At 37.3% G+C, this 13,666-nt stretch overlaps 1 protein-coding gene across 1 annotated transcript in view; it reads left to right on the top strand.

The window, feature by feature from the left end:
• Positions 1–13,666, top strand: part of ATRX (ATRX chromatin remodeler) — a 114,827-nt gene that overhangs the window by 35,894 nt on the left and 65,267 nt on the right. The window contains exons 6-9 of the mRNA XM_007428674.4: positions 3,028–3,147; positions 5,083–5,192; positions 7,116–7,183; positions 7,870–10,610. Coding sequence (XP_007428736.2) covers positions 3,028–3,147; positions 5,083–5,192; positions 7,116–7,183; positions 7,870–10,610 — 3,039 coding nt within the window. The remainder of the gene's footprint in view (positions 1–3,027; positions 3,148–5,082; positions 5,193–7,115; positions 7,184–7,869; positions 10,611–13,666) is intronic.

Here is a 13,666-nt window from a genome sequence, read left to right as displayed (position 1 = left end):
GTGAATCCAGTAGGCTTTTTCAGAAGGCAAGTCTTCTAAAACTATCAAGAACATTTGCAAGATTTTAGAACTGAAGGAACCAGAGCCAGCCACTCCCACAGATCCTCTGTTGGAAGCGGTGGCAAAGGTGTTCCCAGTAGCAAATAGTCCCTCTTGCTTCCATACCCTGAGACCTTGGATGCTGTTATGGCAGCTGTCTTGGGAGCATTGTGAATAAAGATAGGGAAGATATGCCCAGACATCCAGAGGAGAAATTACAACCTTAGCTGTAAGGGCCTCCTTTTCCATGTTTGTTATATTTGAAATTTTACCCTGTGGACCAAACAGCTACCCTGGCTCATCCTACAAAAATATGAGGCAGGATGTGAACAAGCTTCATTATTAGGTAGTTCTTGACCAGAGACAACTGTGGCTGAAAAGGATAGACTCCAAAATAACTCTTTATACTGGTCTAGTTCAAGGATTACAGATTGTCTGAGAGACCCAAGATGTGATCCTAATCAAGAGTATAGAGAAAGAGAAAGCCTAGTCCCTTAGGAAGTTCCTCAGGTTCAAATACCAGAGCACCCACTACCAGTTGAGGGCCCTTCCAATCAGCATGTTTTTGGCTCCCAGAAAGATCTTTGTGACTCTTATAACGTTTTCCAGGGAGTACATTTTATACCTGGACGGCCTGGTGGTTGAACAGGGGAAAAAGGTATCAATATGACAATGCACACTCTTGAGGCCTGGGCTTCTTGATCAGCTAAGAGAAGAACATATTTCAACCAACATACAGATAATAGTATAGGGGTAGTCTATTCTGGACACTGAAAAAGGCCTGATTTCCATGTTAAAGGAGAGAAATGACCCAGGTTGTCAGCTCTTTAGACCAGCTCCCCAAGGCTGAAAAGCATGCACATGGTGCACACATCAGACCTGAAGAAATTAGCTCAAACTAACACGGTCTTTCTCAACACATTTGAGCACAAGGACATGAATAATATGCAAAACTTAGAAAATCATCTAGACTATCGTTTGCAGTACAACCTAAACAGTTAGTAACACCTATAAAACAGACTTTTGCAGATGTAACATATTTGCATTTACTTTTCTTTTGTACTCCTCTTTACATGCCTTGTTTTGTAGGTTGCCTGTTTGCAGAAGAAAGCTGAGTACAAAACACATCTGGTCCACCCACATGACCACCTAGTTTTCCCATAACAAAGAATTTTAAACACGGCAGTAATGTACATACCCCACAGGTAGAAGAAAGAACAGAACAGGGTCATAAGAGCATAAGCAGTGCCCTGCTGGATCGACCCCTGGCCCATGAATTGAAGCCAGCCAAGCTGGTAGCCAGCACCACATCTTGTGGGATGATGGATGTTCGCCTTGGAGCTCTAAACCCATCCTAGCTGAGCCATGAATTATTCCCACAGTCTTTTATTTTTTATTTTTTTTATTTTATTTTATTTTATTTTATTTTATTTTATTTTATTGTATTTATTTTATAAAAAGACAACCTAATCAGAAGCCTCAAAATGAAAATCCAGTAGCAGTACTCAGACCAGTCTGGAAGACTCAAAATTGCCAAGTTTATTTTGAGCTGGGAACAAAACTCTCAGAACGTTTTTTTTTTTGAGGTGAGAACAATCAATATGGCCATTCCAGTTTAGAATTTGTTGCACACTTCTAGAAGGGGGAGTGTATTTGCATATACTGTAGTGCCACTTCGTCGTCGTCATCACAAGGGATTTCTCACTCCCCTCCGTGCATGGAAGGGAAATCTTTTGTGGGGCTGCAGCAGCAGAGCTACTGCAGAAGGATTTCAGCTCCTCTCCGTTCCCTCCCCTCACAACTTCCCCTGCCGGCTTCCCTATTGACTTTCTGGGGAAGACGGCAGAGAAGATTGCAAATGGAGATCATGTGATTGTGCTTGGCAACCGGTCGTAAATGCAAGCTGGTTGCCAAGCGCCTGAAATGTGGCCATGTGACCGCGGGAGGACTCTGTGATGTTTTATGGTGGCTGGAAGTGTTTTACGGGCCATAAAGCACCCTTTCCAAGGCTTTCGTAACTTCGAACTGTTGTTAAATGAACAGTTGTTAAGTGAGGGCTACCTGTACTCACATTGGTGATCAGAGCTAATATACCCGCTCTTGACTCTGATAAACTCCACTCATGATGACAAGATTGAGGTATTCTTATTAAACGACCAATACCCAGGTGTTTTGAAGGCAGAAGCAAAATATTTATAGCCTCAGCTTATAGAAACTATCTGGTGCCTTCAGTGTATTGTCAACTTTATAGGCCTTCCTCCTTTTATATATGTAAGTACTGTTACTTAAGCTTTTATTAATGATGTGCTGTATTTTTAAGTTCTGTGACTTGGTCTTGGACCATAAATAAACACATAATAATGTAACTGTAATGTTGGTATACTGAAGTATGGAAACACTGGATTTTGTAAATAGTGTATAAATATAATTTGCAATATGTCTGTGTACCTCCGTCTATATGTTAATCCTGTATTATCCCATTTATCAGTGAATTACATAATCAATATATTAATGTCAGTATTTGGTCACTAACATATAATGCTAATCATATAATACCATGGTATGGCGATAGTATTTGTGCCATGTATTTGTGTGAATGTACATGCAAGAAAGGTGAAGTATGTGAAGCTCATTCAAAGCAGGCCAAAAAGGCAGAAAAGTTTACTCAGGAATATTTAGCTTATGGTGCATATGGAAAATAGCAGTAAGGTCTGTTAGATACAATTCGTACGTGAACTGGATGAGACATTGGCACCCCGGAAAAATAGCAGGAGATTTGAAAAAAACTGCCAAGGTGGGATTGGCCAAGCTTTCTTTTGAATTTTTTTTAAACCTGTGGGAATGATAGTCCTTCGAAGCCATCACAAAGGCTAGATAAAGTGGCTAATCACTCAAAGCCCGATAACTGTATGAATACATGATTAAATTTGGATGTTGGAATTCTGATTCCATAATTTTAATTGCAACTTTTAACTGTCATTTCCTTAGGAACCATAGTTGTACAACCAGAGCCAGTCCTTAATGAAGACAAAGATGACTTTAAAGGACCTGAATTTAGGAACAGAAACACTACTAAAATGAAAACAGAATCTCAGAAGAAGCGAGGAGGTAAATGCATCATGAATTTATTCCAGTTCCATGGTTTAAAATGTTTCATGTTGGTCATTACTTTGTGCATATTGTATGTTGGTTTTCAGTGCCCTCTGAACCCTTAATAGGCAAGGTAGGTTAATAAGAATTACTTGTGTTGCTGGCTGTGCACTTCAGAGCAAGGGAGGGCAATCTGATGCCCCAGGGGTATAAGAAGCCCACAAACGCCTTTCCTGTGGCCCTGTCATTCACAGCTGCTGACAATCAGCATCATAATTCCTCTACATTTTGAGGTGGGAAGAACACATAAAAGGTAGTATAAGTTCTAAGGTAATCTAACATGACAAAAGCAAACATTCCCCAGTTCCTCCAAACTAATACAAATTTTAAAAATCCCTGTCTCTGTCCACCTGTGTGATACATCATGAAATGCCCCTGTGGACTTCATGTCCCCCCAGTCCCCCAATGGTTGCCCACCCTTGTTTTTTAAGGGTCTTGCATACCTAGAGAATTCTGCATTTTGTCAAGGGTTGATGAAAATTTTAATCTAGAGGTTGTGGTTACCCAGTAAAATTGATAAGCAGTGAGTTTAGGAGAGACAGAATATTCTTTTTCACAAAATAACATGGTGGCCATATTTTGGCTTATGTTGCTGTTTTAAAAAGACAATGAGTTTTAAAACCCAAGTGAAATTTCAGCGTGCAGAAGCTTTGCATATCAGGTGTTGGTCAAGAAAAAGCTATCAAGAAAAGAGAACTATTTGATTGGCCAATTAGTGAGTTTCCAGTGAGCCGATTGCTGTTAGAAAGTGAGTGTTGGATGACCTAGTTTTTTTATTAGCTCCACTGTGGTGGTTTTTTAATGGTGTGCAAAATGTTTTGCATTCAGAATAGTTGTTCCAATTTTACTGTAAGTGATTGGATACAGTTCCAACCTTTCCAAAAGTATTCTGAGGAGTACTTCTGGAAGGATTGGACCAGACTTGACCAGTGAGTTCTGCAGCATGTTGTGTAAACTGTTGGATTTGTTCAGAGTATAAGCGGCCAGGTGTTGTACTGAAGCTGTGGTTTTTCTCCCTGGCTTTTTCCTCTTGGAGAAGCAGTCCCTGTTTATGTGATATACTAAACAAATGGAGCATAGTTGCTCACTAATTGTTTGCTGTTGCTGCTTAAAGGAAAAACCAGCTATGCACAACTGTTCATTCGTTGTTGTCCCATAATGTATGGCATTTGGACACACTGTAGTATCTGCAACCTGAGAAGATTATGTAAGGACTTTGGTGAATTAAAAAATGTTTTGTGAATCAAGACACCAATGGTGATCCTGATGTACAGTTCCCAGTGCAAATGGAAATCATGCAAATCAGCAGAATTGTGTGTAGGCTTGACATTTTGATATATAAATATTAATTAGTTTGAAAGTGTGAAACAAACCGTTACTTAGAAGTTGAAGCTTCCTGTTTTTGTTTGGGATCCTCCATAAATAGCTTGTTACTCCTGTTGTCTTTATAAGCTATATAACATTTATGTGTAAGTTTTTATATCTTTTGCTCCTTTTATTATTTATATTGTTGATTATAAATTATAATTTTAAAATGTTATTATATTATTGATGTCTAACTGGAAATGCTTATTCATTTTATGATACTGATTTACAACTGTAAAAATTTTAACTCACTAAATGTAAGTGAATCTTTTGAAGTGGAAGCTAGTAATATTTATTTATCTCGTAATAATTTATTTGCTTAATAATATTTTTCTACAAGCCTTGTAATAGCCTTCTCCAATTCAGTGTCCATCAGATGTGCTTGGTAACATTATATCAACATTACACAAATTGTGCCATTGACATGAAGCATCCCTTTTCAAAATGTACCAGATAAAATGTGTTAAAACAATATTTTTATGGAAAAAATGTGGAGTGTCTAACACACTTTCTCTCTCTCTTTGGTAGAGGAAGGGCTCCATGGTATTGTCAGCTGTACAGCTTGTGGTCAGCAGGTGAATCATTTTCAAAAAGATTCTATCTACAGACATCCCACGTTGAAAGTACTTATATGTAAGGTATGTATATATTTTCTCTTCTATCTCTCTCTATGCACATGTGCTCTCCTGAATATACTACTAGGCTCAAGATACAATTTATTGTTAAAAATCCTGTTTGTGTGTGTATGCGTTCATGCGTTTGGGTTGCTTCTGTCTACCATTGATGCCCTTTATGGCTGCCTTTCACAGATAATTCTAGCCCAGTTTAGATGGCTAGATAGTGTCTTCTGAAACCGCCCCCCGAAGGTGCAATGGAAAGGAGCCCAAGAGTGGGTGTTTTCTGCAGGGGTTCCCTTCCTACAGAAGAGGGATTCCCCAAGCAGAGGAATGCCTCCAATCTTAAAGTCGTCCAGAAAGCCTGGGTTTTCTAAAAGGCCTTTGAGGAATCATTGTGGAATGATCAACACCAGACTGCTTTACCGAAATGCATTGCATTACATTTCTTCTATGTTGTATTACTACATTTGAATTACTTTGTATTAATTTTCTTCTATGTTGTATGATACTTCTATTTAAGCTTATACACACATACATACTCAAGGTATTCTGTAATATATATAATACTCTATATATTAAGTATACCGGGTGTACTAAAAGTTGGGCCCCATATGCCAATCACAATTTGTTTTATTTTATTAATATTTTTCAGAGGAAATGTTATTGTACAGGTAGTCCTCGTTAAGTGACCACAATTGAGACCGGTAAGTTGGTTGCTAAGTGATGCAGTCACTAAGTGGAAAATCACATGACCGTGACTGTGCTTACAATTTTACTCCAGCTTTCCTTTGGTTTACAGCATCAGAAGGATACAACCCCAAACAGCTGGGTGAGCCCAAATGGTGGGGAAGATTTCCAGAACTCAGCTCACAAGGAAGCTGGGTAAAAGGGCATATCTTATAGCCCTTTTTCCCCACGCCCGTGCCCTTTGGAATGCTCACCTTGGTGCCAGGATAATTAGCAAGAAAGGAATTAATGTTTGTTATTTACATTCATTGGAGAGGAAGGGACTACAAGAAAGTAAGCAGGCACACAATGGGGAATACACATCAAAAGCAACATGCTGGCACCAGTGTGCTCGCAGCTCCAACCCCTCTCCGCTTAGGAGGCAAACAAAAGCCGGAGCTGTGAAAGTGATTAAAGTCTTGTCAGTTACAGGCAGCAGCTGTCAGCTGGCTAATTAAGGTCACAGAGCTGAGCTTGTTAACTTGGGGTTCGCACCTTTTGGGGAAGCACTGCTGCGCTGTGGAGAAAAGCAGCTCAGGAAGAGATAGCTTATTTAGGCAATCTCTCCCCTCTGCAAGAGGGGAAAAAGGAAAAAAAAATGGGTCAGGCATAGGACAATGCGATACTGTAGCAACTGACCGTAATAACAAACTTGTGACTGAGAGAGACGCTGTGAAGGTCATAAATGCAGGCATTGGTCACAAACTTACTTTTTCATCACTGTCGTAATTTTGAATGGCTCTGCCCAAAGCAGTCACTAAGCAAGGTCTACCTGTATTTAGGAATGTTCAAAGGTCATGTGTCAAATGAGTAAGTGTGTGTTTAGAAGAAAATGGCAACCAATTTGAACATTTAATGTAATTTATATAATAAATTGTCTATGGGACGTGGATTTTGGTACACCCTGTATATGTATGGCGGGGTAGGGGTGTAAAGCACCTAGAGTCCAATTGGATTGAGGCAATGTATACATTTCATAAATAAAAGCTTGATTCAGTTTCAGCTAAGTTTGGCCCAGTGGAGAAATAATATTCTAAATTACTTTGGAGTAAAACTTACGTTTTATATTGGATTGCAAGGATGAAATAAAGCAAAAAGAAAGGCCTCTCAGAGTCTTATAAAGAAAATTTGCCTATAGATAAATAATAATGCTGAGAAATAATATAACCCAGCAATTTAATTAAGCTTTCTGAAAGAAATAAACTTTTTTCTTGATAGACTTGCTTCAAATATTATATGAGTGATGACATCAGCCGTGATGCAGATGGAATGGATGAACAGTGTAGGTAGGTGTACAAAAGTGTCATTGTTAAATTAAATTTGATAGACTGAACAGAAGTTAATCTGGCATTGTTAAAGTGTTCAGAAAATAGGTTGCGTTATCTTCTTTTTGAGAATAATGCAACTAGTTCCTTGCCCCCTGTGGGATCTCATCAATGTTAAAGGTTTGTTCATAGGCCTATATGGATTTGGTGTATTAGGTTTTCCTTGTTAGTGAAAACATGCTCCTAACAAAAGTTGTTAATTGATCTTTAAATAAGAAAAATAGATTGAAAGTTCATGTGGCAATCAAATATTCAGTTAACTCATTCATCTTCCCTTTTATTTCTATAATCTATATGATTTAACTTTCCTTTAGTCCAAATAAAATACAGAAGTAACTGGGGAATAACTGAGGGGAAGTCTATGAGTTTTGGGGTGCCAGGCCTTTTATAGTGTGAGACAAATGCATCAGTCCGATTGTCCTCATGCTTTAAGAACAGCTCTGAATTTTCAGTCTCACAGTCTACCCTTAGGGTGTCTGGATTGATGCTTAAATTTGGTTTGTTTTCCTGTATTAGAAAACAGAGATAGCCTTATCTTCTGAAAATAATGTAGCTATTTGTACCCCATTGCTGTTGTATATTAATGAAAAACTTCTGTCATTTGTTTATGGGAGCATATTTTAAAAATGTTAAAACTTTAATTTCAGGTGGTGTGCTGAAGGTGGAAACTTAATTTGCTGTGACTTTTGCCATAACGCATTCTGCAAAAAATGTATATTACGCAATTTAGGCCGAAAGGAGCTGTCAACCATAATGGATGAAAATAATCAGTGGCACTGCTATATTTGTCAGCCAGAACCTTTGCTGGACTTGGTCACTGCTTGTGATAGTGTATTTGAAAATTTGGAACAATTATTACAGCAAAATAAGAAGAGGATCAGAGTTGACAGTGATAAAAATAAAATGTATGATAATTCCCTTAAATATTCTTCAAAGAAAAATAGTTCAAATTGTAACGGAGAAGAAAAGAAATCAGATCATCCGTATTCTGGTGCTCTAACTTATTCTTATAAAGCATTAATGGTGCCAAAAGAACTGCTGAAAAAAACAAAAAAACTTGTTGAAACCACAACTAACATGAATGCTAGTTTTGTAAAGTTTTTGAAGGAGGCAACTGAAAATTCTGAAATAAACAGAACAGTACATATACGTCAGCTGAAAGCTTTTAAATCTGTATTAAATGACATTAAAAAGGCTCATGCAGCATTGGAGGAAGGTCTGAATCTGGAGATTCAAAATCTGGATGCTAAAATCAAACAAAAACATACCAAAGAGAAGGAAACAGAAATTAAATTGAGTAACAGTGAAGCGAAAAAAACAGAAGGAAAAGAATTCAAAGAAACTAAAATTGTATCAGAGGTCAGTGAGCCTACAGATCAGAGTGGGCCAGTAATAGAACGGACAGGAAGCAAAAAATTGAACTGTAAAGATAAAAAGTCTGGCAAAAGTGAAGAGCTTCAGTATGAACCTAATAACACTGAAGCAACAGATATGGATATTGTTTCTGTTCCCTCATCTGTTCCTGAGGATATTTTTGAATCTTGTATGGATGTTCAGAAAGCAGGTGAACAGTGTATCGGAAGCAGAACAGAGCATGGTGCAGTAAATACTAGTAAATCTAAGGATAGTAAAGGTGGGACTAAGTTAATCCAGTCTCCAAAAGTTAAGAAGGAACTGGTTGTAAAATTGACTCCAGTTTCCTTGTCTTGTTCTCCTGTAAAAGCTGAGGATCCAGATGAAAAGCTGGAAAAGGGAGAGAGCAAAGAAGGTGGTAAAGAAAATTGTAGTTCTGAATGTATACCAGAAAGTGAAATCTTTTCACAGGTAGAAGATCATGATCTTAGAAGATCTCCACGAGTTAAAACCACACCTTTAAGGCGTCCAACAGACATAAACGCCTTAACTTCTAATTCTGAGGAAGATAGTAATGAACCATACGGTGAAAAATATAGCAGAAAATCCACACAGTCCAAAAGCAAAAAAGACAAGCAGAGTTCTCCTGGCAGCGCTGTTTGCAGTCCTCCGTCTAACAAAGGACTCGCTGTAGACCAGAGTTCTGATTCTGATGAAATACCGGCTGTGCTCCAAGAGGTAGCCATGATGGGCCATAATTCTTCAGATCTCGACAGCAGCAGTGAAATACCCACGGATGTGCTAAACGCTTTAAAGAAGCGAACAGCGAAGGAGGAGAATGGAAAACGAAAAAGGAAAAGTTCTAGTTCTGGATCAGATTTTGATGCTAAGAAAGGTAAATCAAATAAAGATTTAGGTGCTGCTAAAAAGAAACGCCAGAACTGTTCAGATTCTTCTAATAATGACTCTGAATTGGAAAGAGAGAATATGAAGAAAATTGAGCATACACAGAAGGATACAAAAGAAACCCCAAAGAGTGAGAATTACATTTCTTTGGAAGAGGAATTAACTAAAAAAGGAAAGAGAGAGTCAAACCAGAAGCAGCAAAATGAATTGCCCAGTGAAGTTGATGAAGAACTTTTAACTTCAAATAAAGAGAAGGCAGGCAATTCTTTGGAAGACACACCTTGTAAAGAGGCATCTGTTAAGGAGAAGCAAGTACAAGATTTCAAGGAGAGAGCATTGAAAGGAAAGCAGAATGTTTCATCTAGAAAAGACAGTAGCAGTACTTCAGGCAAGCGAAGCAGACTGTTGGGAAAATTGCAGGATTTATCTTCTGATGATGCAGGACGGTCCCCAAAGCAAGAACACAGTAGCGAGTCCTCAGACGAGAGGAAGAAAGCCAAAAAAGGTTTAAAAGAGAAAGAAAGTGTAAATGAGAGAAAAACCTCTGAAAGGAGGCAAAGTGATTCCTCTTCTGAAATTGAGAAGCCTTCTCCTGAAAAAGAAATCTGCAGTGCTTCTGGAAGTACTGGTAAGAGACAAAGAACTCCTGAAGGAAAAATAGGAAGGAACCTAAGAGAGAGAATTTCTAAGAAACTCCAAGATAATGTTTCAGATGCTGAGAAGTCTCCCCAAAATGAACAGGTCTGTGATACTTTGGAAGACAATTTAAATAAAAAGGAAAATGAGACTAAAGAAAATAAGAAAAGTCCTAAAAGAAGTAATTCAAAAAAAACAAGAGGCGAGTTACTGTCTTCTTCCGATGAAGACTTCTATGAGGAGAAAAAGAACAAAAAGAGAGGACCAGCCAAGAAAGGAAATGGCAAAGGTGGCTGTAAAGAGAGAGGGAAACCTGATTTAAAAAAAACAAAGGCCAAATCTGTCAGCACTACTGCCACATCATCTTCATCAAATGAAGCTGAAAATGAAAACCTGAATTCAGCAGGCGAGGAAAGCAGTGATGAGCAGAAAATAAAGCCAGTAACAGAAAATTTGTTGGTGGATAGAAAATTGGGATTTTTTCAGTCTTCAGGTGTGCAAAAGATTAAGTCTAAACTTTTGTTTATTATTTCTTGAGACAGAACAGCTTCTATTTCTCTGTAAGCTTTTGAGCCTAATCCATACATTCTACTAATTTCTTGAAGATTTTCATTTTTAAAGTGGTTTGCATTTGGCTTTCAAGGATGTTATTTGGATTAGTGCTAAATTGCTGGTCACATAACAAAGATGTTTGTTGATAATGACATTTAAATAGAAGAAATCCAATATCCCATAATGGTTAAGCAGGTACCTCCTGGAAGCCCTTTATTTTCCTTAGGAGGATGAACTGATCTAACTCAAACTGCATTTAAATCTAAAACTTCCAGCATTTTCAGTCAGTCAGTAGCATTGCTGGCTAGAAATTCTGGAAGTTGTAATTCAGATACATCTGGGGACACCAGGTTGAGAAAACTGATCCTAAACTATGCTATTTCACAGCTATTTTGTCTCTTCTCTTTCAATGTTTCTCTTTTCTGCTTCACTTTGCCTTGCCCTATCTCTACCATCACAAAGGAAGGAGAAAGAAAAATGAAATATCCATGGTTTATTGGTTGAAGCAAAGTCTGATACCTACTGGGTTGATTAGAATAGACTGTTTTTACTCCATGAAAATGAAATAACTATGGGAAATGTTCAACCTATTTGTTCATATATGTAGGAAAACCTCTTGATTCAGTTTATTGGTAGAGGCACTGATTCAGAATTTTAATGCCTTTGTTCCCCAAATTGCTCAAGGCTACAATGAAAATACAAAATTATTACTTAACAGTTGTAATACAGAACAGTTAAAACATCCAGATAAAAAGCTATAGTTATATCACAATTTAAGATTACCTTTCATGAAGAGTTGGTTAGATGTTGTATAAATGAAACACATAATGGCATGCACATGGAGACAAGTACAGACAAGGTGAAAACAATATATTTAATTTCAGAATGGCAAAATTTCAGAGCCTGTTGACAATGTATTTATTTATTTATATTTATATTTCAAATTTGTCACCACCCATCTCACTGCAGAGCGACTCTGGGCAGTTTACAGTAAAAAGAATAAAAATTAAAATAGAATAGATATGAATTAAAATACATTACAAGAAGACTTCCTGTATAAATAATAAATATCTTTCAAGGAGTTATTGGACTCGGGGAGCATCTGCAAGACGCTAGCCACCCCCAGGGTTGGTTTATATATCCTCTCGCCCCATGTGAGTTGGCAGAGCCAGGTCTTTATCCCTTTCCGGAAGGCTGGGAGAATGGGGGCCCGCGTCACCTCTGGGGGAAGAGTGTTCCACAGGGCGGCAGAGGAGGCTCCCCTCCTGGGCTCAGAAGTAAAATGTAAAAGCCCAGATGAAGATGCATGTTTTTATTTGTCAACTGAAATACCACAGCACAGGGCTGCCTATTCTTCCTCTGGGGTAAAATATATATATTTTTAAATTTTTAATATTTTTCTTAGGCATTTTAAAGAAGATATAAAAATAAACAAGAAACAAGTTAATAAAATACGAATGAATAAACAATGAACTTAAAAATTATCATACAGATTCGTTTTCTAATATATCGTTAGTTAATTATAAGTAACTGAATATATTATATCATTTAAAAAGATTAAGGAAGTGCTGTTAAACTCTAAATTAAACATAGAATATCAAGAACCATGGTCGACATGATATAAATCACTGAGTAAGATTATATGCTATAGTATATCCAGTTCATGTTGCCAAAATTTTGTTCTAATATAGATTCCTTTAAAATTGAAATATGGACCCTATAGAGAAATCCAGATTTCAAATCCACATATCAATTTGTAAGGGAAGAAATTCTGTAATCACACAGCTTTCAGTGGGGAAATCTCTCTTAAAACCTAATACTATAGGCCCACCCCACTGTTGAGAACATATGCCAGGCCTCCAGACAGAGCTAATATCCCAAGATTAACATGTCTATATCCAGATTATTTAATATAAGGGCTAATAGTTTGTCATGATGTGAGTAATAATGATAATAATTATTTTTATTATTATTCCTGCAAGGAACTATAGGTAGGTTATTTTCTATAATTTTTAAAAATATATTTTAAAGGCATTTAAGCTGCTGGCCTTCAAGATAACTTCTGAAAGTGCATTCTTTAAGTCAGTTGGGTGCTGAATTGATCAAAACATAAAGTAGGTCCACACATGGGCTTCAGCCAGAGGTCATGCCCTAAGCCCCAGGACTAGATCCATCCCCTGAAATCTGTAAAAGCTGTTGCCATATTATAATTTTGAATTTGAGAGAAAGGAAAGATTATTAAATATGACTGTAAATAATCGTGTTAACTATATTTTATTTAAATGTAATTATAAACAAAATTAAATTAAATTTAGCTTTTGCCTCAGCCCCGTCCACTTTCTAGAGGGTGGTTGTCCACATGCCGATGGCTAAATACAGTCTTCTTACTAGCAAAAAGCTGCATATCTCTGCCCTGATCAATACTTTTTTTTACCAGAAGTGGCTTTGTTCACATAAGAGACTAAATAAAAACTAAACAGACCACAGAATGACTTAATGTATGTTTCACACATTGTAGATTGGCAGTCAACTTCATATAGGTTTCATGATGTACCAGGATCAAAATAGGCCTGTTTCCATGTGAGATGGGATGGACCTAGAGCCCCCCTGAAATCTGTACTCACTTGGGAGTATGACCCGCTGTGGTGGAAGATTCTCTTCCAGCCGCTGATACCGTTTTGAGCATCACATTTGAATATCTGGAAGTAAGCAGGAAATTATGAAAATCACTGATCCTTGCAGAAGATAACTATCTATAATCCACATTCTTTTAAACTGAGTAGACTTTTCTTTTTACAGTGTGAAGTAAGGGGGCCTTTTCAAGTTTCTACTTGAGTATTTCAAAGTTAACTTTTTAAAACTTGAGTATAGTATGAAAGAAAAAGGTATTTTATATTAATTTGCTCAGGGTTTGCTTGCTTTTAAATCGCAGTATATTTGGAGACTGACTTAATTAGGGATTAAAAATCAAATGTAAAATTGGATTACATTTACTTA

The sequence above is a fragment of the Python bivittatus genome, unplaced genomic scaffold (assembly GCF_059951505.1).
Source record: "Python bivittatus isolate LINGU-HERP-01145 unplaced genomic scaffold, Pbiv_v1 ctg000790_np1212, whole genome shotgun sequence".
NCBI lineage: Eukaryota > Metazoa > Chordata > Lepidosauria > Squamata > Pythonidae > Python > Python bivittatus.
This window is presented reverse-complemented; position numbering and strand designations above follow the sequence as displayed.